The sequence below is a fragment of the Perca fluviatilis genome, chromosome 1 (genome assembly GCF_010015445.1).
Source record: "Perca fluviatilis chromosome 1, GENO_Pfluv_1.0, whole genome shotgun sequence".
Taxonomy (NCBI): Eukaryota; Metazoa; Chordata; class Actinopteri; order Perciformes; family Percidae; genus Perca; species Perca fluviatilis.
This window is the reverse complement of record NC_053112.1, coordinates 3,053,271-3,079,689: the sequence shown is the minus strand read 5'-3', so window position 1 is coordinate 3,079,689 and position 26,419 is coordinate 3,053,271. Positions and strand designations below refer to the sequence as shown.

Below are 26,419 nucleotides of genomic sequence, written 5' to 3'. Positions count from 1 at the left end.
AGAGCCTTGCCCCCTCCAGCCTGTCCAATCAGCTCAGAGCCCGGCCTCCTCCAGCCTGTCCAATCAGCTCAGAGCCTTGCCCCCTCCAGCCTGTCCAATCAGCTCAGAGCCCGCCCCCTCCAGCCTGTACAATCAGCTCAGAGCCCGGCCCCCTCCAGCCTGTACACAAACCCTCAGAGCCTTGCCCCTCCAATCAGCTCAGAGCCTTGCCCCTCCAGCCTGTCCAAACAGCTCAGAGCCCGGCCTCCAGCCGCCTCCAATCAGCTCAGAGCCTTGCCCCCTTCAGCCTGTCCAATCAGCTCAGAGCCTTGCCCCTCCAATCAGCTCAGAGCCAGCCCCCTCCAGCCTGTCCAATCAGCTCAGAGCCCGCCCCCTCCAGCCTGTACAATCAGCTCAGAGCCCGGCCCCTCCAGCCTGTACAATCAGCTCAGAGCCTTGCCCCCTCCAGCCTGTCCAATCAGCTCAGAGCCCGCCCCCTCCAGCCTGTCCAATCAGCTCAGAGCCCGGCCCCCTCCAGCTTGTCCAATCAGCTCAGAGCCCTGCCTCCTCCAGCGCGGGGGGCGTGTCCAGCAGCGGCGGAGCGTGGCTCAGAGACTCCCTCTTGTACGTCTTGGGGGGAAGTTTAGGGACGCTGTGTCGGGGGGGCACGGGGGGGCCGTCCAGGGGCAGGAGAGGGAGGGTTGTCTTTCTGGATGGGGGGGTGGGGGTGATGGGTGTTGGAGGGGGCAGAGGGGGGGGGAGGAGGGGAAGAAGGCCTGCAGGTCACAGTGGGGGGGGCGGCCCTGAGGGGGGGGCAGAAGGTGCAGAGGAGAGCTGACGGGTTCCCGAGGAGGCAGCGAGGGGGGACTGTCGGGGGGGGAGGAGGACAGGGACGAGGAGTAACGAGGGGGGAGGAGCTTACAGGTGGGCTGGCGAGGGGGGACGGCAGGGGGGCTGTCCAACTGTGACATCATCTGAGGAGGGAGGAGGAGAGATTAGAGACGGTTAGAGACAGTGTGTAAACATGAGAGTTACCTTTGAGGGTTAGGGTTACAACAGAACTGGTGTGTAAACATGAGAGTTACCTTTGAGGGCGAGGACTCAGCGGGAGCCGACTCTGGACGCCTGCGAGGAGGAACAGGAGGAGGAACCTGAACGTCCTCAGAAGCCCGACTGAAACTCACCATGGAGGAGACCGAGGACGACCCTGAGACCAGAGAGACAACCGTTAGACCCACAGGGACACTAAACCAACCCTGGGACCAAAGAGACAACCGTTAGACCCACAGGGACACTAAACTAACCCTGGGACCGGAGAGACAACCGTTAGACCCACAGGCACACTAAACTAACCCTGAGACCGGAGAGACAACCGTTAGACCCACAGGAACACTAAACTAACCCTGAGACCGGAGAGACAACCGTTAGACCCAGAGGAACACTAAACTAACCCTGGGACCGGAGAGACAACCGTTAGACCCACAGGGACACTAAACTAACCCCGGGACCGGAGAGACAACCGTTAGACCCACAGGGACACTAAACTAACCCCGGGACCGGAGAGACAACCGTTAGACCCACAGGAACACTAAACTAACCCTGGGACCGGAGAGACAACCGTTAGACCCACAGGGACACTAAACTAACCCTGGGACCAGAGAGACAACCGTTAGACCCACAGGGACACTAAACTAACCCTGGGACCAGAGAGACAACCGTTAGACCCACAGGGACACTAAACTAACCCTAGGACGAGAGAGACAACCGTTAGACCCACAGGCACACTAAACTAACCCTGAGACCAGAGAGACAACCGTTAGACCCACAGGGACACTAAACTAACCCTGAGACCAGAGAGACAACCGTTAGACCCACAGGGACACTAAACTAACCCTGAGACCAGAGAGACAACCGTTAGACCCACAGGGACACTAAACTAACCCTGAGACCAGAGAGACAACCGTTAGACCCACAGGGACACTAAACTAACCCTGAGACCAGAGAGACAACCGTTAGACCCACAGGGACACTAAACTAACCCTGAGACTAGAGAGACAACCGTTTGACCCACAGGGACACTAAACTAACCCTGAGACCAGAGAGACAACCGTTTGACCCACAGGGACACTAAACTAACCCTGAGACCAGAGAGACAACCGTTAGACCCACAGGGACACTAAACTAACCCTGAGACCAGAGAGACTACCGTTAGACCCACAGGGACACACAGGAACACTAAACTAACCCTGAGACTAGAGAGACCACCGTTAGACCCACAGGGACACACGGGAACACTAAACTAACCCTGAGACCAGAGAGACCACCGTTGACCCACAGGAACACTAAACTAACCCTGAGACCAGAGAGACTACCGTTAGACCCACAGGGACACACAGGAACACTAAACTAACCCTGAGACTAGAGAGACCACCGTTAGACCCACAGGGACACACGGGAACACTAAACTAACCCTGAGACCAGAGAGACCACCGTTGACCCACAGGAACACTAAACTAACCCTGAGACCAGAGAGACCACCGTTAGACCCACAGGGACACACGGGAACACTAAACTAACCCTGAGACCAGAGAGACCACCGTTGACCCACAGGAACACTAAACTAACCCTGAGACCAGAGAGACCACCGTTAGACCCACAGGAACACACAGGAACACTAAACTAACCCTGAGACTTCGTGAGAGGGATAAAAGGGCACACAGGAAACAAAAACCTTGAAAAAATGAAATATGACCCCGCCAAATCACAGACACGTCGATTCGCACAGAACTAATATTAACACAGGACCTCGGTGTTCGGCGAAATACGTTTGCGGGGGAATTTTTACTTTACGCTAGGTAAAGTAAGCTACAGACATGGCTGATTCGCACGGGGATTAGGATCACAGACAACGTTAAGGGTCAAGGTTTAAGGTACCTTTATTATCCCCGAACGGCAATTCATCCATAAATATTACACGTTACTAGAAGTCACCAGGTAATGTTAGTCCCGTGCAAATAGGGCTAAAGAGGTCCCAGGTGACATCATCCTGCCTGTAGCTGATTGGTTCTGTACAACAAAACACACAGTGAGCTGTCAGCTGATGGTTTCCATGGAGACAGACTGTAACTATGGAGACAGTGTGGGCAGGTGAGTCTTGTTCTGACAGGTGTGAGGTAGAGATGCACCAATCAGATCTACCAGATCAATATCAGCTGTGAAGTATTACCAGAGGAACTGGGATTTAGAAATGTCCCCACGTCTGTGTTTAGTGCGGCGCATTCACAGGGGATAAGCAAAGTCTTTTACTCCGATCTACTGACATTAACCTCCACATATGATGTGAAAACTTTCATTTATAATCTCCAATGCTACCAATACATTTCGACTACATGTTTTGAGAAAGTTCCCTGTAAAAATCGACTGAAATAACCAAATGCACAGGTGAAAAAATCTGTGTGGGAATTTTCTTTCGTTTTCACACCGACAGATTCCAGACATGGCAGATTCCCACGGAGTTAAGATCACAGACGACCTCCGTACATATTGCAGATTGCTACAGGTCCCCAATACTAGGCCTATGTGAACCGGGCTTCAGCTGATCCGATCACGGCTGTCATTATAAAAAAGTAAATAAAGTGTCTGTGCGCACAAAAGCAAAAAACTAACGGCAGACAATGTTCCATTTATCAATGTCTACTTAATGTGCGCCTGTGGATCGGCCTCTTAACTCGGCGTCCACACATTCAGCCATCAGCGGTCAATGCATGAATGTGTTAATGTAGAAAAATGAGCTGATCAATGGGAATGTAATGGTGACACAGCGCTAAGTGGAGTTGGCTGAAATCTCTTACATTTGAAACGTGCGAGCACTAATCACACCACTGGTTTGAATGTTTATGAGGAAGTGAATCTATAAGTAATGTGTCATATGAAGTGAAATTAAATGTGACAGAGGAATCTTCAGTTCACCACCTCACTATCTGCGTCTCTAAAATGTTCGTACGCAGGTACACATCCTCCCGTTGGGTTTGTTTTTATAGATCAGAGCTGTTGCATAGTGAAAGTGGCGCCTCGGTCAGGCCCAGTGTTGTGCGTACACAACGGTTATAAATGAGACTGTGGTGTTGGTAATGTTATTAATACGTTTAACCTGGTTCTGGAGGTCTGTGTGGTTCCAGGTGAGGGTTGGCCTCCGCCAGTGCTTTGGCACCAACCCTTTTGGGGTTTTGCGTTTACATTCACTTCATCGCACCGTTGTGACGAAAAGAAAGTCTGGGGTTGTATCGCTATTTTGATATGATCAGTAAATGTATCTCAGAGCGGAAACATGAGCCCACCAGTTAGACACAGTGAGTTTACAGTAGAGAGCTAGACAGGTGAGAGGCAGACAGGTGAGAGGCAGACAGGTAAGAGGCAGACAGGTGAAAGACAGACAGGTCAGAGACAGACAGGTGAGAGGGAGACAGGTGAGAGGCAGACAGGTGAGAGTCACGAGGGTCATACTAACGTGGCCCGTGAGGAACAGAGAAGATACTTTCGCAGGCTGCAGGGAGAGGAGAAAACACTGTGAGAGGAGGAAGCTAGCTGTCTCCAGGCTTTATGCTAAGCTAACGTGTTCCGTTAGTAGTGAACTGTTGTTATAAAGAAGGTAGCTGTTTCAGATGAGGTTAGTGCAGGTTAGTCTGAATGCTCAGTAGAGTCTGACAAGATTTAATCTCACAGTTCATGATGATTATTGATAAGAAAGTCTTGATATTGTTTTAGGGACAATGACATTGCTGATAGCTAGCTTGTCTTGTTACATTATATTTACTACTTACGATTGCCAACCGTACACAATGGGCATCATTCACCAATATCTTCCGAAGTTTTCTCTTAAATATGTTCTTAAGAAAGTTTCTAAGAGAAGTCTACGTCGGATTCATGACGTGTTCTTAAACAGCAGAATTGTTCGCATCTGTGTTCTTAGGATTGATGAATCCCACGTCTTCCTAACTGAAAGCGCGTGCCAGTTGTTCCTAATTAGCATAAGATAACATCCCGCAAATTCCCATATAAGGACATGACGCTTCCTGTGCACCTCCTGGGAAGCGGCAGACTGCATTAGAGATTGTCGGAGCCGCGGTGGAGGAAGTACTGAATCTCAGTACTTAAATAAAAGTACAAATAACCACAGACATATTTACTTGAGTAAAAGTAGAAGATGCCCACTACCACAAACAAGACCTGGCTTTTATAAGAAGTTCCTATCCTAACCAGCATAAAACGTAAATGTGTTGTTAGAATTGGAATGTGGTTGGTTTTATTCATGGATGTATTTTATTTTCTTTAACCATGCAAGTAAGCAAATAAAGTGTGTGAAGCAGGGCGTGGGGAGACGTAACGGGAAGGGGAGTGAGAGGGTCCACAAAAAAAATAAATAAGATATGAACGCGTCTTACGCAGCCTGGCAGAGGAGTAAACGACGCTGTGGAGAGAAATAGATGGCAACTATGATTTAAAAACGGGAATAATAAAAAAACATTTTCACTTTTACCGGAGGCTGTATTACCGAGGGTCAGCGGCGCTGCGCCCGGGCTCTGGAACTGATCAGAAAATGTAACAGAACATTGTAGAAATGTAGTGGAGTAGAAAGTCTAGATATTTGCTGCAAAATGTAACAGTCAAAAGTAGGCTACGCACTATTGAGTCTACTTAAGTAAAGTACAGATACGTGAAAAATGTACTTAAGTACAGTTACGAAGAATTTGTACTTTGTTACATTCTACCACTGGATTTTGGCCCTATAAATAGCGATCAATCACCAAATAACGCAGGATTTAATCAGTTTAACTGCTGATGTAAATTGCATTGTTATTGTTTTTTTGCATAATATGATTTTTTTTTCAAAACATTATCAGAAATACATTACAGTACAATACTATCATTGTAAACGACTGTAGAATTGAATAAAATGCAGTAACCAATAATTTGGAGCAAATTGTCATCACTCAAATGTGCGTAAGAGTGCTTTTCAGTGTTTGTAGATTTTGTTCTTAGCTAAGAACAAATCCAACAAGAAAACATTAGTGAATGCCAGAATCTTCATAAAAAGTGCGTAAGAAGGGTTTAAGAACACATTTGTTCGTAAGAACGGTTGGTGAATGAGGCCCAATGTTATTAACTTTGAATCTTGCTAGCATAGCAATAGCTTTCTGAGCAGACTATACGTTGGTGGGGGGGGCCTACTGTCAGCCCTGTGGTTTGTGGGAGGGGGAACTGTCAGCCCTATGGTTGGTGGGAGGAGATAATGTCAGCCATGTGGTTGTGGGAGGAGCTACTGTCAGCCCTGAGGTTGGTGGGAGGAGCTAAAGTCAGCCCTGTGGTTGTGGGAGGAGCTAAAGTCAGCCCTGTGATTGTGGGAGGAGCTAAAGTCAGCCCTGTGGTTGGTGGGAGGAGCTACTGTCAGCCCTTTGGTTGGCATACGGGGCTACTGTCAGCCCGGTGGTTGGTGGGCGGGGCTACTGTCAGCCCTGTGGTTGGCGTACAGGGCTACTGTCAGCCCTGTGGTTGGTGGGCAGGGCTACTGTCAGCCCTGTAGTTGGCGTACAGGGCTACTGTCAGCCCTGTGGTTGTGGGAGGAGCTACTGTCACCCCTGCAGTTGGCGTACGGGGCTACTGTCAGCCCTGTGGTTGATGGGCGGGGCTTACTGGAGTGGAAGGGGCTGCTGGGAGCCTTTTGGTTGTGGGAGGAGCTAATGTCAGCCCTGTGGTTGGTGTATGGGGCTACTGTCAGCCCTGTGGTTAATGGGAGGGGCTACTGTCAGCCTTGTGGTTGGTGGGCGGGGCTTACTGGAGTGGAAGGGGCTGCTGGGAGCCTGCGGCGAGTCGAACACGCTGCCTACGTCTGTGGAGCTGGAGGCGGCTGAGGCTGGGGGCGGAGTCAGCGGGGTGCGGGGGGAGTTGGGGGCGGAGACAGCCCCCCCCTCTGCCTCGCTGTCCGGGATGCGGCTGTAGCTGATCTTCCTGGGCTCGTTCTGCAGCGGCGTCGGGTGGCGCATGGTCCCGGGCCTCGCCGAGGTCGGACGGATCCCCGGAGACTTCAGAGGACACGTGTACCTCTTCACCTGGACACAGCAGGGGGGACATTATGGAACTGTCAGACTCACGATGGACGGTTTAAAACTAGAGATGTTCTGATACCGGCACCAGTATCCGAAAAGCCTCAAACACTGCCTAAAACGCTGGTATTGATATCGGTGAGTACTGGGGTTTATGCAGCGATCAGATACCACGTAATTTAACCAAGAAAATCTGCTTTGAAGTAGTTTATTCATCTTCTTTCTCCATTATGACTCGCTGCCAAACTGGATAATGAGAGAAAGCTCTGTGGCGTTTATGGTCTGTGTTTGTTCATGTTTCACAAAGATTTTAACAACAATGTGAAATCATATCACATCCATACAGGGATAGTAGTATAATCCTAACCCTGTAAAACACAATCCAATATATGTATGTTACCAGCCTGTTGACATATACATATATGTTACCAGCCTCTTAACATATATGTATCTGTCAACAGGCTGGTATCAGATTGGTCCTTGGTATTCTACCTCTTGTAGTCTTCACACCAGGACTTTAGTCTGGATCAACAGAACATATTTCTCCTGCTGTATGGTAACATCAGCACAGAGGAAGACTAGCCCGGACTTCTTCTCATTTAGCAGTTATTTGGGTAAAAATTCCAGGTATGGCTGTGAGTGCTCAGGTGTTTGTGTTTCCATGGTGATACATACAAATCGAGGTAAGGACCGGGCGTTTCGAGGTTCAATCTCCAGAGATTTGTTGAACAGATGATCAGCAAAGTCTTTCTCCGACATGTCCTCCATTGGGTTCAGGTTCTCAAAGAACTTCTGCTCCAGAAACAGAAAGACACGTCACACTCTGACAGACAGACAGACACACACACACACACACACACACACAGACAGATAGACAGACAGACAGACAGACAGACAGACAGACACACAAACACACACAGTGCTGCTGCCAGCGGGAGCAGGAAGTGACATCACTGACCCTGATGTCTCCCTCCACCCTCAGGCAGTATGGCTGGTTCTGGTACTGTTGGATCTCTCCGGTGATCTCGGCCACTTTCCTTCTCTTGCTGAAGTTGATCAGTTCTTTGCCGTGTCGGCGCAGGAAGTCGGGGTTACCCTCCTCCGTCTTCAGGATGTTGGTCAGGTAGATTCCTGACCGCAGAGACAGACTCTTTATTTAACCTCTGACCCTTCACGTTTCACCTCTGACCCTTCACGTTTCACCTTCACGTTTCACCTCTGACCCTTCACGTTTCACCTCTGACCCTTCACGTTTCACCTCTGACACTTCACGTTTCACCTCTGGCCCTTCACGTTTCACCTCTGGCCCTTCACGTTTCACCTCTGGCCCTTCACGTTTCACCTCTGACACTTCACGTTTCACTTCTGGCCCTTCACGTTTCACCTCTGGCCCTTCACGTTTCACCTCTGACCCTTCACGTTTCACCTCTGACACTTCACGTTTCACCTCTGGCCCTTACGCTTTCACCTCTGGCCCTTCACGCTTCACCTCTGCCTTCACGTTCCTCTGACACTTCACGTTTCACCTCTGGCCCTTCACGTTTCACCTCTGGCCCTTCACGTTTCACCTCTGACACTTCACGTTCACCTCTGACCCTTCACGTTTCACCTCTGACCCTTCACGTTTCACCTCTGACACTTCACGTTTCACCTCTGGCCCTTCACGTTTCACCTCTGACCCTTCACGTTTCACCTCTGACACTTCACGTTTCACCTCTGGCCCTTCACGTTTCACCTCTGACCCTTCACGTTTCACCTTCACGTTTCACCTCTGACCCTTCACGTTTCACCTCTGACACTTCACGTTTCACCTCTGACACTTCACGTTTCACCTCTGACCCTTCACGTTTCACTTCTGACCCTTCACGTTTCACCTCTGACACTTCACGTTTCACCTCTGACCCTTCACGTTTCACCTCTGACCCTTCACGTTTCACCTCTGGCCCTTCATGTTTCACCTCTGGCCCTTCACGTTTCACCTCTGACCCTTCACGTTTCACCTCTGGCCCTTCACGTTTCACCTCTGGCCCTTCACGTTTCACATCTGGTCCTTCACGTTTCACCTCTGGCCCTTCACGTTTCACCTTCACGTTTCACCTCTGGCCCGCTTCTTCACCTCTGGCCCTTCACGTTTCACATCTGGTCCTTCACGTTTCACCTGACCCACGTTTCACCGCCCTTCACGTTTCACCTTCACGTTCACCTCTGGCCCGTTTCACCTCTGACCCTTCACGTTTCAACTCTGGCCCTTCACGTTTCACCCTCTGGCCCCTTCACGCTTCACCTTCACGTTTCACCTTCCGCCCCGTTTACTTCTGACCTTCGCTTCACCTCTGGCCCTTCACGCTTCACCTCTGACCTTCGTTTCACCTCTGGCCCTTCACGCGTTCACCTCTGGCCCTTCACGTTTCAATTCCGACACTTCCACGTTTCACCTCTGACACTTCACGTTCACCTCTGACACTTCACGTTTCACCTCTGACCCTTACCGTTTCACCTCTGACACTTCACGTTTCACTTCTGACACTTCACGCCACCTCTGGCCTTCACGTTTCAACTCCGGCCCTTCACGTTTCACCTCTTGACACTTCACACGTTTCACCTCTGACACTCCACATTTCACCTCTGGCCCTTCACGCTTCACCTCTGGCCCTTCACGTTTCACCTCTGGCCCTTCACGCTTCAATCTGGTCCTTCACGCTTCACCTCTGACCTCTGACGTTCACCTCGGCCTTCACGTTTCACCTTCACGTTTCACCTCTGGCCCGGCTTTCACCTCTGGCCCTTCACGTTTCACCTCTGGCCCTTCACGTTTCACCTCTGGCCCTTCACGTTTCACCTCTGGCCCTTCACGTTTCACCTCTGACACTTCACGTTTCACCTCTGACCCTTCACGTTTCACCTCTGACACTTCACGTTTCACCTCTGACACTTCACGTTTCACCTCTGACACTTCACGTTTCACCTCTGACCCTTACGTTTCACCTCTGACCCTTACGTTTCACCTCTGACCCTTCACGTTTCACCTCTGACACTTTACGTTTCACCTCTGGCCCTTCACGTTTCACCTCTGGCCCTTCACGTTTCACCTCTGGCCCTTCACGTTTCACTTCTGACACTTCACGTTTCACCTCTGACACTTCACGTTTCACTTCTGGCCCTTCACGTTTCACCTCTGACCCTTCACGTTTCACCTCTGACCCTTCACGTTTCACCTTCACGTTTCACCTCTGGCCCGTTTCACCTCTGACCCTTCATGTTTCACCTCTGACCCTTCACGTTTCACCTCTGACCCTTCACGTTTCACCTCTGACCCTTCATGTTTCACCTCTGACCCTTCACGTTTCACCTCTGGCCCGTTTCACCTCTGACCCTTCACGTTTCACTTCTGACCCTTCACGTTTCACCTCTGACACTTCATGTTTCACCTCTGGCCCTTCACGTTTCACCTCTGGCCCTTCACGTTTCACCTCTGGCCCTTCACGTTTCACTTCTGACACTTCACGTTTCACCTCTGACACTTCACGTTTCACCTCTGACACTTCACGTTTCACCTCTGACACTTCACGTTTCACCTCTGGCCCTTCACGTTTCACCTCTGACACTTCACGTTTCACCTCTGGCCCTTCACGTTTCACCTCTGGCCCTTCACGTTTCACCTCTGACCCTTCACGTTTCACCTCTGACCCTTCACGTTTCACCTCTGACCCTTCACGTTTCACCTCTGACACTTCACGTTTCACCTCTGACCCTTCACGTTTCACCTCTGACCCTTCACGTTTCACCTTCACGTTTCACCTCTGGCCCGTTTCACCTCTGACCCTTCACGTTTCACCTCTGACCCTTCACGTTTCACCTCTGGCCCTTCACGTTTCACCTCTGACCCTTCACGTTTCACCTCTGGCCCTTCACGTTTCACGCCGCCCTTCAGTTTCACCTCTGGCCCTTCACGTTTCACCTCTGGCCCTTCACGTTTCACCTCTGGCCCTTCACGTTTCCCTCTGACCCTTCACGTTTCACCTCTGGCCCTTCACGTTTCACCTCTGGCCCTTCACGTTTCACCTCTGGCCCTTCACGTTTCACCTCTGGCCCTTCACGTTTCACCTCTGGCCCTTCACGTTTCACCTCTGGTCCTTCATGTGTATGTTTATGTAACCTCTGACCCTTCATGTGTATGTTTATGTAACCTCTGGTCCTTCATGTGTATGTTTATGTAACCTCTGACCCTTCATGTGTATGTTTATGTAACCTCTGGTCCTTCATGTGTATGTTTATGTAACCTCTGACCCTTCATGTGTATGTTTATGTAACCTCTGGTCCTTCATGTGTATGTTAATGTTACCTCTGACCCTTCATGTGTATGTTTATGTAACCTCTGACCCCCTAACGTTAAACCCTCTATAACCAGAAAGGTGGGTGTGTGTCGGAGCGTACCAAAGAAGGGCACACAGGGGGGATTGATGGAGCGCAGCTTGGCTAAATACTTCTTGTAGTGATCTTCACTCAGCTCGTGAGCTTCCTCCAGGATCTTTCTCTGACGACTCGGGATTTGCTGGAAAACAAAAATATCAGTGCAGATCATTTTCACATTTACAAGAAACTCTGTTAAATTTGTCTCTACTTATGAACAAGCTGCACCTGTGATCCTCGAGTTTCAGTGTATTTTACCTCGAAGGTGTGGTCCAGTCTGTAGACCGGAGATGAGTTCATGGCGCTGACGACCTCTAGAACGCCGTTAAAGTTGTTAAGTTCCTGAAAAACCTGCAGGATCTCGATGATCCGAGACACCACGGCGACTCGTTCTTCCAGGTTCTCGGTTTCTACGATACACCTGAGAGAGAACCACAGGTTAGAGTTAAAGAGGATAACAGACACCAATCAGATAACAGATCATCTGTTTCTAGGATACACCTGAGAGAGAACCACAGAACCACAGGTTAGAGTTAGACGTTATAAAATTCCCGACAGCTGACTCCCATGATGTTTTGTTCTGAACACATTTTTGTTATATTTATTGTGCAACCAGGTCTGGTGTTTGAAAAATGTCCCCTGACCTCTTGGTTTTGGGGTTGATAGTGGTTTAATTTTGGCTGTGACCAGGTAATCTTTAAAAAGCTTCTTCTTTTAAAAGCAGGTTTTTTATTCTCCTGTAAACTGCAATAATCCTGTGGTAATAGTTGGGTTTCTCTTGTAAAATTAATACTTTATTTTTAATACTCTGACTGAATACTCAGTTTCACCGTTGATGAAGAATATGAGGTAATAAAAGGGAGAAGACGTCGTCTGGGTTTAGTCTGCTGAGATGTTTTAATGCACGGTCTCAGAAGAGACCGAGGATGCCCTCTAGTGGTCAGAACGGAGAATAACACATTTACAGCCTGCTTGAAGTCTGTCTTTTGAGATGTTTTAATGCACTGTCTCAGAAGAGACAGAGAGGAGTGGCGCTGTTCTATGGCGACACGCAGCAGCAGTTGTGCGCGTTATGTTTGTTTGTTTTCTAATGATTGTGTGTGACTACTAACATAGTTCATTGTTATTTTGGCTCATACGTGATTTTGGAAACAATGAGTCACCTCAGACTGACTGGTTTTCTGCTCATTTTGACGCTCTTTGGTCACTTTGCGCGGGTTCTCTGTTTGGACTACCACCTCCGTTACAATCGGGAGTTCCTACTGCTACTCCGGGATACAGGTGGAGGGGGAATCGTGGACCCAGCTGGAAACTTCCCGACGGAGATCATCAGGCATGGTCCTTCCAAGGGAGACCAGGGGACGAGGCCAACAAAGGCGAGGAAAAGAGGCAGCCATGGCGGGGTTCGCCAGAGGCTCAAAAGAGAGGGCCTCCGGAGGATCCCTCTCCCCTCAATAATCCTCGCCAATGTACAATCCCTCCGGAGCAAGGTGGATGAACTCCAAGCAAATGCCAGATTCGTATCGGACTACAGGAATGCCTGCCTTATTGCACTGACTGAGACGTGGCTCAAGGAGCAGGATCTACAACCCGACTTAGAAATTGATGGTTTTGGAGTACCGTTGCGACTTGATACTTTTTGAAACAGGAAAATCACTCGGTGGTGGTCTGTGCTTGTATGTCACTAAGACCTGGTGCAATACAGTTGCGGTCAGAGAAACTGCGCCCCTGACATCGAACTCATGTCGGTCTCTCTCCATCCTTATTATTTACCGAGAGAGTTTCCACAAATATTTGTCACACTTGTATACATCCATCCGAGAGCGAACGCTGATATCGCATCAAGGGTAATAGTACAAACAGTGCAAAGGCTGCAGAGTATTGCCCCTGACGTGCCAAACCTTATAATAGGTAACTAGGCCTGGGCGAAAAATCAATTAAATGAATTAATTCAAATTTTTTGTTGTCGAAACAGCAACAGCAAGTGACAACATGGCTACCGGTGAGAGTGGGAAGTTTGTTCCCAAGAAAGGAATAAAATCATCTGTTGTGAGACACAAACAACATGGCAGCGACAGGGACTAACATTAATTATTTTCTTAACCAGTCGTTTCATTACTTACTTATCCGTAATCTCCGCCGAAATGACCGGCAGCTCGCGGTGCACTGTCCCCGGCTGACAGTCACCTATTCTGGGATAACTGAACCAACTACAGTTGGCGTGAAGGAGCACCACGCGGGGCACCAGAGGCGTGTTGAAGAACTCTGTTGCGGCTCAACGCATCTACTAAATGCCGTTGATACAACAGAGCTGTGACGGAGGTCTGTAGCGGCTTAAACAACTTGCAATCGCCGCTCTGCAGCACGGAGCACCACTTCAACGTTTGTTTTTATCGCTACGAAGGAGCTTGCTACAGGTATGCTACATTCAAGAGGATGTTACCGTATGTTACACAGCAACAGATGGAAATAGGGGCAAGGTTGCGCAGTAACGTTAAAATGATTTGACCTTTTAGCGAGGAATGAGAAGTGAATTACCTGTAGGCCTATGTGCGAAAACAGCTTTATCTCACACATCCGTTTTGTTGTTGTTGAATATATAGCCCCCCACCCCCAAAAAAAAAAAACTGGTAGGAAAAACACTCAAACCAATTTATATTTCCACAAAATTGGCATGAATAAACATAATGGTATACATGCCCCATGTATGTGTGTGTGTGTGTGAGTCAAAATAAAACTTGTTTTGAACATTTTCTTTGTCATCTGCAGATTGATTTTAAGTAGAGGGAGAAAAAAAATCAATTTAAATCTTAAATCGGATTTTTTTTTTTTTTTTTTAAATCGGGGATTTTTAGGCCATATCGCCCAGCCCTATAGGTAACTTTAACCACTGTAGGCTTGGAAAGTCGCTAAGTAACTTTTCCCAATATGTCACAAGACATGTCCTACAAGACATATGAAATGTTTAGACCTCTGTTATGGTACAGTTAAAAGAGCCTACAGGTCATTTAGTAGAGCTCACTAACGTTGTCTATTTGGTTCCGGTCTACAAAACTGTCCTGAGGAGAACAAAGCCTGAGTGACGTTTGGTTCCGGTCTGGTATGAAGAATCTACACAGGAGCTATTGGACTGTTACTCATGTACAGACTGGGACTTATTCAAGGAAGCATGTCCTAACTTGGATGAACTTGTTGATACTGTTTCTGCTTATATAAGTTTCTGTGAAAATGAAATAATTCCCAAAAAGGCTATTTCTATTTTTCCTAATAATAAACCATGGGTGACCAAATCCGTTTAAAGTATCATTAACCAGAGAAATATTAGTTTTAAGTAAGGGGATGCCATAGTCTATAATGACCTGCAGAAGCAAGTAAAGAGGGAGCTCAAATTAGCCAACCCGTTCTCATTCCGAACTCGTAAAATAAGTACGTTTGGGCAGTGTCCTTCAGCGTCTGATGCGACGAAAAAGGCACCCTTCGGCGTATTTGTGTAACGTACTGGGGAGAGCCGCAGTTGGATGAGATTTAGCGAGTGGTATGTAATGGGAAATTGCTGCGTAAGGACAGTGGTTGGGGTGGCGGATGGGTAAAACACCGGACTTTCACTCAGGAGACTCGGGTTCGCGTCCTGCTTGTGGCTTTTGTCTCCCCGTCTCCGGCGTGCGTTTCCCGGCTTTTGAGGCGTCCTTTCCCCGTTGTTTTTCTTTTGTCTCCCCGTCTCCGGGCGTGTGCTTTCCGGCTTTTGAGGCGTCCTTTCCCGTTGTTTTTTTTTTTGTTTCCGCCTACGGCGCGTGTGTTTCCCAGCTTTTGAGGCGTCCTTTCCCGTTGTTTTTCTCCTAAACCCAACCTCCGCGATTCCATTATTGTCGCGCTTCACCCGTCCCGACCAAGCGCGTCAAAAGGGACGAAAAAGGGACGGCAATAGTGGCGACCAAGCACGTTTACATGAGACGCTAAAGGAGACTTTTAACGTCAAATAAGAAGGAGAAAGGCTCCTGACCGAACGTCCTTATTTTATGAGTTGGGTGTGAGAATGTGTTGAATTAGCTAAACTTAAATATAAGTTTAGTTTACAAAGTTGAGTAGTGGAAAGTCACGCCCTGCATGGGACGGTATGAAGTCAATGATGGGCTTACAATCCAATCATAAAAAAAATCTCTCCTTTGATGGCAAGACAGATTCTGAGCTTGCAGATTAATTGAATATTTTTTAGAATCGCTTTAATATTTATAATTTCACCAAGGAATTGTCCACGTACAGGGAATCATGGGCACAACAAGATGTGGCTATCACTATTGATAAGGACAGAGTTCACAGAATTCTTAGGGGGGTGAAGAAAAGAAAGAGCCCTGGTCCAGACAATATTGGTGGACACCTATTAAAAAGCTGTGCAGAGCCACTGTCGGACATACTCGCCTTTATATTCAATAAGTCCCTTCAATCACAGCGGGTCCCTCATCTCTGGAAGGAGTCAGTGATTGTGCCTATGCCTGAGACCAAAACACCTAAATCACTTTTAGTCCATGAGCCAGGGCCCCAAATTTGGGCCATCGGTATCATCTGGGGGGACAAAGGCTCATAGTGATTTTTGGCAAGGTATACACCCCTAGTACTAGAAAAATCACGATAGCAGTGCAGTGGTGGTAGCGAATCACTTTTTTTCAGCTCATGAAGTTACTTACCCCCTAAGATAAATTCAGTTTTTGAAATCTGGTGTATATCTGGTTTAGGCTCATGGTAGGGATATTGTCAATATTCTATAATATGATGCTTGGTATCGTTGGAAAGGGGACCTTTTAGGCTTTCATTTAAGCCCAGTACTGAATCTGTCTGATCACAGAGGTCACATGACTTCTTTAAACCAGAAATAACACACATTTTCTCCCAATTTCCGCCTAAACTGTGTGCTTTCTTTTATCCCTGGGGCATGACAGAACACCAGGGACACAAAACTCAACAACTTCAATACTCAAGGCACTCTGATGATTCAGAAAATGTACAATATACCCATACTATTTATATGTGAGAGCCTTAAATTAGACTTATGCAGCCAGCACAGGTCTTCAAAATAGAATTTAGCCAATAGAATGGACAAATAGAATACCCTATTAGTCCAGGGCCAAATGGCCTCTTTATTCATGTACAGTTGTAATAAAAAGTAATTGTTTCAATAGTGTTGTCAACATAACACTTGTAAGTGGTTTAACAAAATGCTTCTATCATGTATTTTGATATTCAGCCACTTTAAGTTAGAATGTCAGAAAGTAGCTCATGCACGTAATGATGGATTTTGACAGTTTGACAAGGTTTTGTCAGTTTTGTGAAAAGATCGCTGGTTCAGTTGACTGGTTATAACAACACTACCAACTATGCCATCTTCAATCAACTTCCAGTGAGTTCCAGGGGTATTAAATGTAAGTACAAAATACTTTCTATCTTGTGCTTGTGAATTGATGGGGAATAGACAGAGACATTATACCTATAGTAGGGGTGGGCGATATATATCGTCTACGATAATATTGTCAATTGACATTATCGAGTATTTAAATTACTTAGAAAATAACACTTCAAAACACGCATTGGAACGCTAAACATTCACTAATGTTAACAAAGATGGCTGCTTGCGATTGTGCAGCGGCTGCTAGCTCTCCTGTCGGTGTATATTTATACAAGTACAGCCACACTGAAATAATCAATAAAGGACTACGATACAACACAGCCGTTACAGGAGCCTTCCAGGCGGCTCATAACATCCCGGAGGACCTAGCCAGCCCGGACGCTCCGTGGATTGTTGTCAGCATCTAGCACGCTGAGCTAGCTACCGGTAGCCTGGTTGACACCAGACCCTTCTCAGTTGTAACTGAGAGTGGGTCTGGGAAAGGTTCATTGACAGTTCATTTCCAAAGGGGGCGTCACCAACGGACGCCGCTCAAATGCCTCTGGGTGCATTGGATAGTCCTTCAACCAATCAGACCAACGATCTGGTGACGCTTTTCACATCCAATATCAAACTAAAAAAAAGGTTATTTGGGTTTTTGGTGTCGTCCCTCCACGCCCTACTTTCTCCTTGCAGCAGGTGTTGCATATTGCAAACTTATCTTCTGCACACATGCTGAAGAATTTCCAAACAGCTAACTTGTTGCAGGTTAATTCACAAGGTTCCCTACATGTGGGAGAATAGCGCCGACACATGCTTCACACCGCGAGCGGTTACGTGCCACAGACGGCGGAGAAGTTGAGAGAAAGGAAAAAGAGAGAGTGTCTCTGTCCGTGTGTGCGTGCGTGCGTGCGTCCTTGAGAACTGTAACTCATATAACTACTGTCGTCAGTTAATTGTAGCATTGACCTGCATGAAATCGGCATATGTCAGACTGACCTGCCGCTCGCCGGTCATGGCAGAGCACGTGAAGCACAGCTTCGGTAGCCGTCGTGTTAAATGTAAACAAAAAGCTGCTCGCCGTGGGTACGCTATCGTTGTCGCGTAAAGCCCGCCTCAACGGTTGTGATTGGTGTAAAGCCCGCCTCAAAGGTTGGGATTGGTTCCTCAATTTTGAGGACATTGGAAATGGGTTTGAATGGGCTCTTCGCCAGACTGACTTGCAGAGCAAATCTCAAAGTTGCCGGAAGTTCGTCAGGGTTTACCCAGGCTAAGCTACTCCTGATCCCAGCATGCATCAGTCAGATCACATCCAACTACTCCTGATCCCAGCATGCATCAGATCACATCCAACTACTCCTGATCCCAGCATGCATCAGATCACAACCAACTACTCCTGATCCCAGCATGCATCAGATCACATCCAACTACTCCTGTTCCCAGCATGCATCAGTCAGATCACATCCAACTACTCCTGATCCCAGCATGCATCAGTCAGATCACATCTAACTACTCCTGATCCCAGCATACATCAGATCACATCCAACTACCCTGATCCCAGCATGACAGATCACATCCAACTACCCTGATCCCAGCATGCATCAGATCACAACCAACTACTCCTGATCCCAGCATGCATCAGATCACATCCAACTACTCCTGTTCCCAGCATGCATCAGTCAGATCACATCCAACTACTCCTGATCCCAGCATGCATCAGTCAGATCACATCTAACTACTCCTGATCCCAGCATACATCAGATCACATCCAACTACTCCTGATCGGCCGGCCGGATATTACATAATTTTGACGTCACGATGTCGCGCGCCACCTTGGATGCGTCTAGTATATAATGGCTTTAAATATACACCGACAGGAGAGCTAGCAGCCGCTGCACAATCGCGCGACGCCATCTTTGTTAATATTAGTGAATGTGTAGCGTTCCGATGCGTGTTTTGAAGTGTTATTTTCTAAGTAATTTAAATACTCGATAATGTCAATTTGCACATCGTTAACACAACAACGACAATATTATCGTAGACGATATATATCGCCCACCCCTACTATAGGTATAATCTCCCTCTGTCCATCCCCCATCAATTCACAAGCACAAGATAGAAAGTATTTTTTACTTACATTTAATACCCCTGGAATTCATTGGAAGTTGATTGAAGATGGCATAGTTGGTAGTGTTGTTATAACCAGTCAACTGAACCTACGATCTTTTCACAACACTGACAAAACCTTGTCAAACTGTCAAAATCCATCATTACGTGCATGAGCTACTTTCTGACATTCTAACTGAAAGTGGCTGAATATCAAAATACATGATAGAAGCATTTTGTTAAACCACTTACAAGTGTTATGTTGACAACACTATTGAAACAATTACTTTTTATTACAACTGTACATGAATAAAGAGGCCATTTGGCCCTGGACTAATAGGGTATTCTATTTGTCCATTCTATTGGCTAAATTCTATTTTGAAGACTTGTGCCGGCTGCATAAGTCTAATTTAAGGCTCTCACATATAAATAGTATGGGTATATTGTACATTTTCTGAATCATCAGAGTGCCTTGAGTATTGAAGTTGTTGAGTTTTGTGTCCCTGGTGTTCTGTCATGCACCAGGGATAAAAGAAAGCACACAGTTTAGGCGGAAATTGGGAGAAAATGTGTGTTATTTCTGGTTTAAAGAAGTCATGTGACCTCTGTGATCAGACAGATTCAGTACTGGGCTTAAATGAAAGCCTAAAAGGTCCCCTTTCCAACGATACCAAGCACAATCTTATAGAATATTGACAATATCCCTACCATGAGCCTAAACCAGATATACACCAGATTTCAAAAACGGAATTTATCTTAGGGGGTTAGTAACTTCATGAGCTGAAAAAAAGTGATTTGCTACCACCACTGCACTGCTATCGTGATTTTTCTAGTACTAGGGGGTGTATACCTTGCCAAAAATCACTATGAGCCTTTGTCCCCCCGATGATACCGATCAACCCCCCTCATGGACTATTAATGATTTTAGACCAGTGGCCCTCACTTCTCTCATTATGAAAAAAATATCAAACAGGAGAGTTTAGCAATAACACAGCCACAACTCGACCCCTTACAATGTGTCCTCTCCCATCTCCTTTTTGTCTTATACACAAATGAATGTCGTTCACAATATGACGGAAAACAGGTTTTTAAATTTGCAGACATTCTGTCATTGTGTCTCTACTTTATGAAAGTGTGATTGACCACGGACCAATAGTGAAGGATTTTAACGATTGGTGTAAGTGTTCCTTTTTAAACATAAATGTCTCTAGACTAAAGAATTAATTATTGATTTTAGGAAACAGTGCCCCCCTCTTCCCCCCACTATCATTGATGGCCAACCTGTTGAGACAGTACAAGAATATAAGTACCTTGGCACAATAACTGATAGCAAGCTATGTTTTGAACCGCACACTGATGCTGTCTGTGCCAAAGCCCATCAGCGTATGTACTTTTACCGAAAACTGAGGAATTTCAACATTGACCCCACGTTTATGAGAATGTTTTATTACTGTTTTATTGAGTCTGTTTTAACCTTCTGTTTTATGTGCTGGTTTGGTTCTTTCTCCATGAAAAACAAAAAACGACTAGAGAGTATCGTTAGGACATGTGGCAAGATTGCAGGCATCACCCTCCCCACTCTCTCCCACATCTACTCCAACAGAGTGGCAAAGAAGGCCCGATCCATTGAAGCGGACCCTAGCCCCCCCTTGTCCTGCCAGTTTAAGTTACTTCCCTCAGGCCGTAGGTACTCCATGCCCAGATGCAGGTCAAATAGACTCAGAAACTCTTTTATTCCCACTTCTATTTCCATTTTAAACAATTTGCCAGAACGGTTTTAAATGAATGTATTTGTATTTACTATTGTGGTTTAGATACTGTGGGCATTTCATCTTTTGCTGTATTGTTGTTTGTCTTGTCTTTATGTGTGTCTGCTGGCTGTACAAATAATTGCCCCTCAGGGACAATAAAGTTACCTTGACCTTGACCTTGAGAGTACCCTCAAGTGGTCAGAACGGAGAATAACACGTTTACAGCCTGTGTGAAGTCTGTCTGTTGAGTGCAGATTCTGTGAAATCTCAACAGTTGTGATTTAACAAGTCCAGCATAAGTGTACTTAGGGTGGTAACTTGTTTTAAAGAGCAGAGGATTAGAGAAGAGGCAGACACGGCTCAGATAACAGATCATCTGTTTCTATGACTACACCGCAGGTGCCATCTCCACGTTTTGGTTTTTAAGCGTTTGAGTTTTGAGCCCAAACTGATCTCTGTTCAACAAGTGTTTTTATCTCCAGTAAAAGAACTAATCTCTGTTTAAACTAACACAACCAAACCTCATATCTCATCATTATTCTGGTATACTGGACATAAACAGGAGGCAGAGTGGAGGCTCCGCCCCACTGCTGTTAGTTACCATGGTAACGTTAGTAGCTTTAGTCTCAGAGAACGAGACGTCGTGACCAATAAGACCCAATCAGGAGAAACGTCGGCATCAGTGTCGGCGTTGCCAAAGGTCTCCGTTTGGAACCGTTGAGACTGAAACACAACCCCGCAGATTCAGAACCAAAACGGGTCAGAAGTGTTTCCTAATGTCTCTGGTTTAGGGGCTCAGACACGCCAGAGCAGGGGGAATGAGGGGTGGTGGTGGTGGGGGACGCAGGGGGAATGAGAGGGGGAAACACCAGAGCAGGGGGAATGAGAGGGGGAAACAGAAGATAGCAGAAGATATTCCTTTTTAAACCAAAACGTAGCGGTGGAGATGTAGCCTGAGAGAAACACAGAGTAATGTCGGAGTGATGTCAGAGTGATGTCAGAGGGAGGTCTTACTTCTCGAGCCACAGCGTGAGGTTGGTAGTGTGCCGGATCATCCTCAGCAGGTTGGGAGAGTGGATCTCTTTATCCTCTTTGGTCCAGACGCTGCCGACCAGCTCTGACGGCTGCACCGCCCTGAACACAGACCGTACAATATTATAAAAGGCTGTATACATAAAGGACTTTTAGGGTTAGGCTGTATAAATAAAGGGCTGTTAGGGTTAGGCTGTATAAATAAAGTTTGGAAGACTACCTGTAGAAGTCGGACTCGAGCAGCGTGAGCTGGCGGCCGACCTCGATGGGGTGCAGCGTCATCAGGTCGAAGGCCTCGCTGCCTCCTGGTTTGCAGATGTGCCACTCGAAGGGAGGCGGAGCGTTCTGGAAGGTGATGCTGTGGCTTGCCACGCTCACCTGAACCTGCTTCTTCCTCTGGATGATCTTAGTGATCGACTCTACCCACTTCCTCATCGCTTTACCTGAGAGACATCACAGCATGACGTCATTCATAACAGCATGCATGACATCATGCATGACATCATTTATGACATGTATGACATCATGCATGATGTAATGTATGACGTCATGCATGACATGATGCATGATGTAATGTATGACGTCATGCATGACAGCATGTATGACATTCTGCATGACATCATGTATGACATCTATGACATCATGCATGAAAGCATGTATGACATTCTGCATGACATCATGTATGACATCTATGACATCATGCATGACAGCATGTATGACATTCTGCATGACATCATGTATGATAACATCCATGACATCATGTATGACGTCATGCATGACAGCATGTATGACATTCTGCATGACATTATGTATGATAGCAAGCATGACGTCATGTATGATGTCATGCATGACAGCATGTATGACATCATGCATGACATCATGTATGACAGCACGTCTGTCAGCATTAAGAGGTTCTCACAGCTGCAGATCAACAGACACTAATGCTCTGGGTACACTGCAGCGTAACGTATACGGACCTTTGGCAGAGCGGATGAACTGCTGCATGCATCTTTTTAACTGTCTACACCTGGAGCGCCACACGGCGAAGGATTGTATGAGTTACAGGCGACACAGCGACCACTTGTGCCCTGAGTTGCCATTATCACGGACTATGGAAGTGGAAGTTTGTGTAACAGCTGAATTTTTCCTGCAACAATAAAGCTCTCGCTCCGTCTCGCCGGTGTCTTTTCTTTCTCTCTTATTTTCAGTTAACATTATGGATATAAAGCATTGATTGGTTGGTATCTGTAATCTATAACATGATATAAAGTATTGAGTGGGTGGTATCTCTGATCTATAACATGATATAAAGCATTGATTGGTTGGTATCTGTAATCTATAACATGATATAAAGTATTGAGTGGGTGGTATCTCTGATCTATAACAAGATATAAAGCATTGATTGGTTGGTATCGATGATCTATAACATGATATCAAGTATTGATTGGTTGGTATCTCTGATCTATAACATGATATAAAGCATTGATTGGTTGGTATCTCTGATCTATAACATGATATAAAGTATTGATTGTTGATATATGTGATCTATAACATGATATAAAGCATTGATTAGTTAGTATTGGTGATCTATAACATGATATAAAGTATTGATTGGTTGGTATCTCTGATCTATAACATGATATAAAGCATTGATTGGTTGGTATCTGATCTATAACATGATATCAAGTATTGATTAGTTGGTATCTCTGATCTATAACATGATATAAAGCATTGATTGGTTGGTATCTGTGATCTATAACATGATATAAAGCATTGATTGGTTGGTATCTCTGATCTATAACATGATATAAAGTATTGATTGGTTGGTATCTGTGATCTATAACATGATACAAAGCATTGATTGGTTGGTATCTCTGATCTATAACATGATACAAAGCATTGATTGGTTGGTATCTCTGATCTATAACATGATATAAAGCATTGATTGGTTGGTATCTCTGATCTATAACATGATATAAAGCATTGATTGGTTGGCATCTCTGATCTATAACATGATATAAAGTATTGATTGGTTGGTATCTGATCTATAACATGATATCAAGTATTGATTAGTTGGTATCTCTGATCTATAACATGATATAAAGCATTGATTGGTTGGTATCTGTGATCTATAACATGATATAAAGCATTGATTGGTTGGTATCTCTGATCTATAACATGATATAAAGCATTGATTGGTTGGTATCTCTGATCTATAACATGATATCAAGTATTGATTAGTTGGTATCTCTGATCTATAACATGATATAAAGCATTGAGTGGTTGGTATCTGTGATCTATAACATGATATAAAGCATTGATTGGTTGGTATCTCTGATCTATAACATGATATAAAGTATTGATTGGTTGGTATCTGTGATCTATAACATGATACAAAGCATTGATTGGTTGGTATCTCTGATCTATAACATGATACAAAGCATTGATTGGTTGGTATCTCTGATCTATAACATGATATAAAGCATTGATTGGTTGGTATCTCTGATCTATAACATGATATAAAGCATTGATTGGTTGGTATCTGTGATCTATAACATGATACAAAGCATTGATTGGTTGGTATCTCTGATCTATAACATGATATAAAGCATTGATTGGTTGGTATCTCTGATCTATAACATGATATAAAGCATTGATTGGTTGGTATCTCTGATCTATAACATGATATAAAGCATTGATTGGTTGGTATCTCTGATCTATAACATGATATAAAGCATTGATTGGTTGGTATCTCTGATCTATAACATGATATAAAGCATTGATTGGTTGGTATCTCTGATCTATAACATGATATAAAGCATTGATTGGTTGGTATCTCTGATCTATAACATGATATAAAGCATTGATTGGTTGGTATCTCTGATCTATAACATGATATAAAGCATTGATTGGTTGGTTGGTACCTCTGACGGAGGCGATGAACTCCTCCAGGCGTCTCAGCAGGTGAGCGTCTCTCTCAAAGTCGTAGAAGTGATGCTCCACCCAGTGACGACACACGTTTAGCACTCTGCAGGACGACACAGGTCACATGATCAGCTGAAGGGTTACATCACACTGAGCTTGTTACATCATCAGCTGAAGGGTTATGCTGCGTTCATGCCACCTCGGAAAATAACAGGCACCGCCCGCCCGGTTACGTTGTTTTTCCAACTGGCAGCATTCACATGGTCGGGATGCGTGTTCTTCTTCTTCTGTTATATTGGCGTTTGACATAAAAACTTTTTGCATGACTGCCACCAACGGTTGGCCGTAGCCGAGAGCATCAGGTGTGTGAAAACATGGAGGCCACAATGACAAAAGATTTTCTGCTGTTTTCTTATGCGAGCATCCAAACAGCACATTGCCAGGTGTTTGTTTGTGTTATCTGGAGGACAACGAACGGGAAAAGACACGGATAATGTGTTGTTTTTTTATACATGGGCCTATTTATGAATAATTTGAAACATATTATGTCTGTGTATGTTTCTTGGCAGAGGCATTTGTCCACAATAAACAGTTTATTGTCATTAAAATATGTTCAGTGAACCAAAGTCGCCTCCATCAAACATCAGTTGTCAACAACGCGTCACCAACTGGGGAACTCTGGTATCAAAATCCAGCCCGAGTTTCCCACCTCTGATTCCCAACAGGACGTTACGTGAATGGTGACGTTTTCACTCGGAAAAACGTTTTTCCGATGTCCATGAACGCATGGTTAGATCACACTGAGCTTGTTACATCATCAGTCCGATGTAGAGTTGTTCTGATACAGATACAAGTTTCAGAAAATCCTCCAATACTGCCTAAAACTCTGGTATCGGTAACAGTGGGTATGTGAGTCTGCACTGATCGGATTAGAGCTGTAAACTCTCCTTATGACCTGTCTCTCTTAGTTACGCTGTTATAGTTCTAGACTGCCGGGGGGACTTCCTTCCTTTGACACACTGAGCTGCTCTCTCCTCTCCCTTTCCATTACCATTTGTGTGCATCCCGTTCCAGAAATGCTTGTTACTAATCCTAGCTTCTGGGGTGTTTACTCCCCGGAGTCCTTATGTTTTTTCACCCAGCGTATTTCCTTGGAGAACGTTGGCACCAAGATCCTGGTTGCAGCTGTCACCGTGGTCCTGCTGCACTCCCTGCTAAGCTCTGTGGTGCCCTGCAATGTCATGCTGCTTCCTGCTGAACCCTGCTGCTTCCTGCTGAACCCTGCTGCTTCCTGCTGCTTCCTGCTGAACCCTGCTGCTTCCTGCTGCTTCCTGCTGCTTCCTGCTCAACCCTGCTGCTTCCTACTGAACCCTGCTGCTTCCTGCTACGTCCATCCATGCTCTGCTGGGCCACGCTACATCCTGTAACGCCCTGCAGCGCCCTGATGTGACAGGAACTACTACGACTACCATTTGAAGTCACTGTTCCATTATTAATGTGACTATTATCACCACTGTTCATCACACCCCCAACCGGCTCGTCAGACACCTCCTACCAAGAGCCTGGGTCGTCCGAGGTTTCTTCCCAAGAGGGAGTTTGCTCTTGAGGGAATTACTGTAATTGTTGGGGCTTTGTAAATTATAGAGTGTGGTCTCGACCTACTCTATCTGTAAAGTGTCTCGAGATAACTCGTGTTATGATTTGATACTATAAATAAAAAACTGAATTGAATTAAACAT

The 26,419-nt window shown here is 46.0% G+C and overlaps 2 protein-coding genes across 7 annotated transcripts in view; both read right to left on the bottom strand.

Moving 5' to 3' along the window:
• Positions 1-252: 252 nt before the first annotated feature.
• The window catches only part of LOC120567073 (son of sevenless homolog 1-like), an 84,409-nt gene continuing 58,242 nt past the window's right edge, over positions 253-26,419 (bottom strand). Inside the window, 12 exon segments of the mRNA XM_039813872.1 lie at positions 253-734; positions 737-953; positions 1,065-1,186; positions 4,487-4,522; positions 6,812-7,085; positions 7,755-7,871; positions 8,038-8,210; positions 11,514-11,631; positions 11,748-11,910; positions 21,738-21,857; positions 21,976-22,198; positions 24,680-24,783. Coding sequence (XP_039669806.1) covers positions 532-734; positions 737-953; positions 1,065-1,186; positions 4,487-4,522; positions 6,812-7,085; positions 7,755-7,871; positions 8,038-8,210; positions 11,514-11,631; positions 11,748-11,910; positions 21,738-21,857; positions 21,976-22,198; positions 24,680-24,783 — 1,870 coding nt within the window. The 3' untranslated portion in view covers positions 253-531.
• Positions 8,217-11,292, bottom strand: LOC120567079 (neuroblast differentiation-associated protein AHNAK-like). Of its 6 annotated transcripts, none has more exons than XM_039813918.1 (11): positions 11,163-11,292; positions 10,894-10,977; positions 10,445-10,738; positions 10,345-10,386; positions 10,148-10,294; positions 9,856-10,044; positions 9,724-9,744; positions 9,196-9,237; positions 8,870-9,163; positions 8,668-8,835; positions 8,217-8,505 (listed from the first exon to the last, which is right to left on the bottom strand). In XM_039813918.1, exons 1-11 carry the CDS (start codon positions 11,247-11,249, stop codon positions 8,272-8,274), a joined length of 1,602 nt encoding a protein of 533 aa, XP_039669852.1. In that variant the 5' UTR covers positions 11,250-11,292; the 3' UTR covers positions 8,217-8,271. The 6 variants fall into 6 exon arrangements, 5 of the variants coding, with proteins under 5 accessions (XP_039669852.1, XP_039669828.1, XP_039669820.1 ...); XM_039813894.1 differs by having other exon boundaries at positions 10,445-10,864; positions 10,915-10,977; XM_039813886.1 differs by lacking the exon at positions 10,345-10,386 and having other exon boundaries at positions 10,445-10,864; positions 10,915-10,977; positions 11,100-11,291.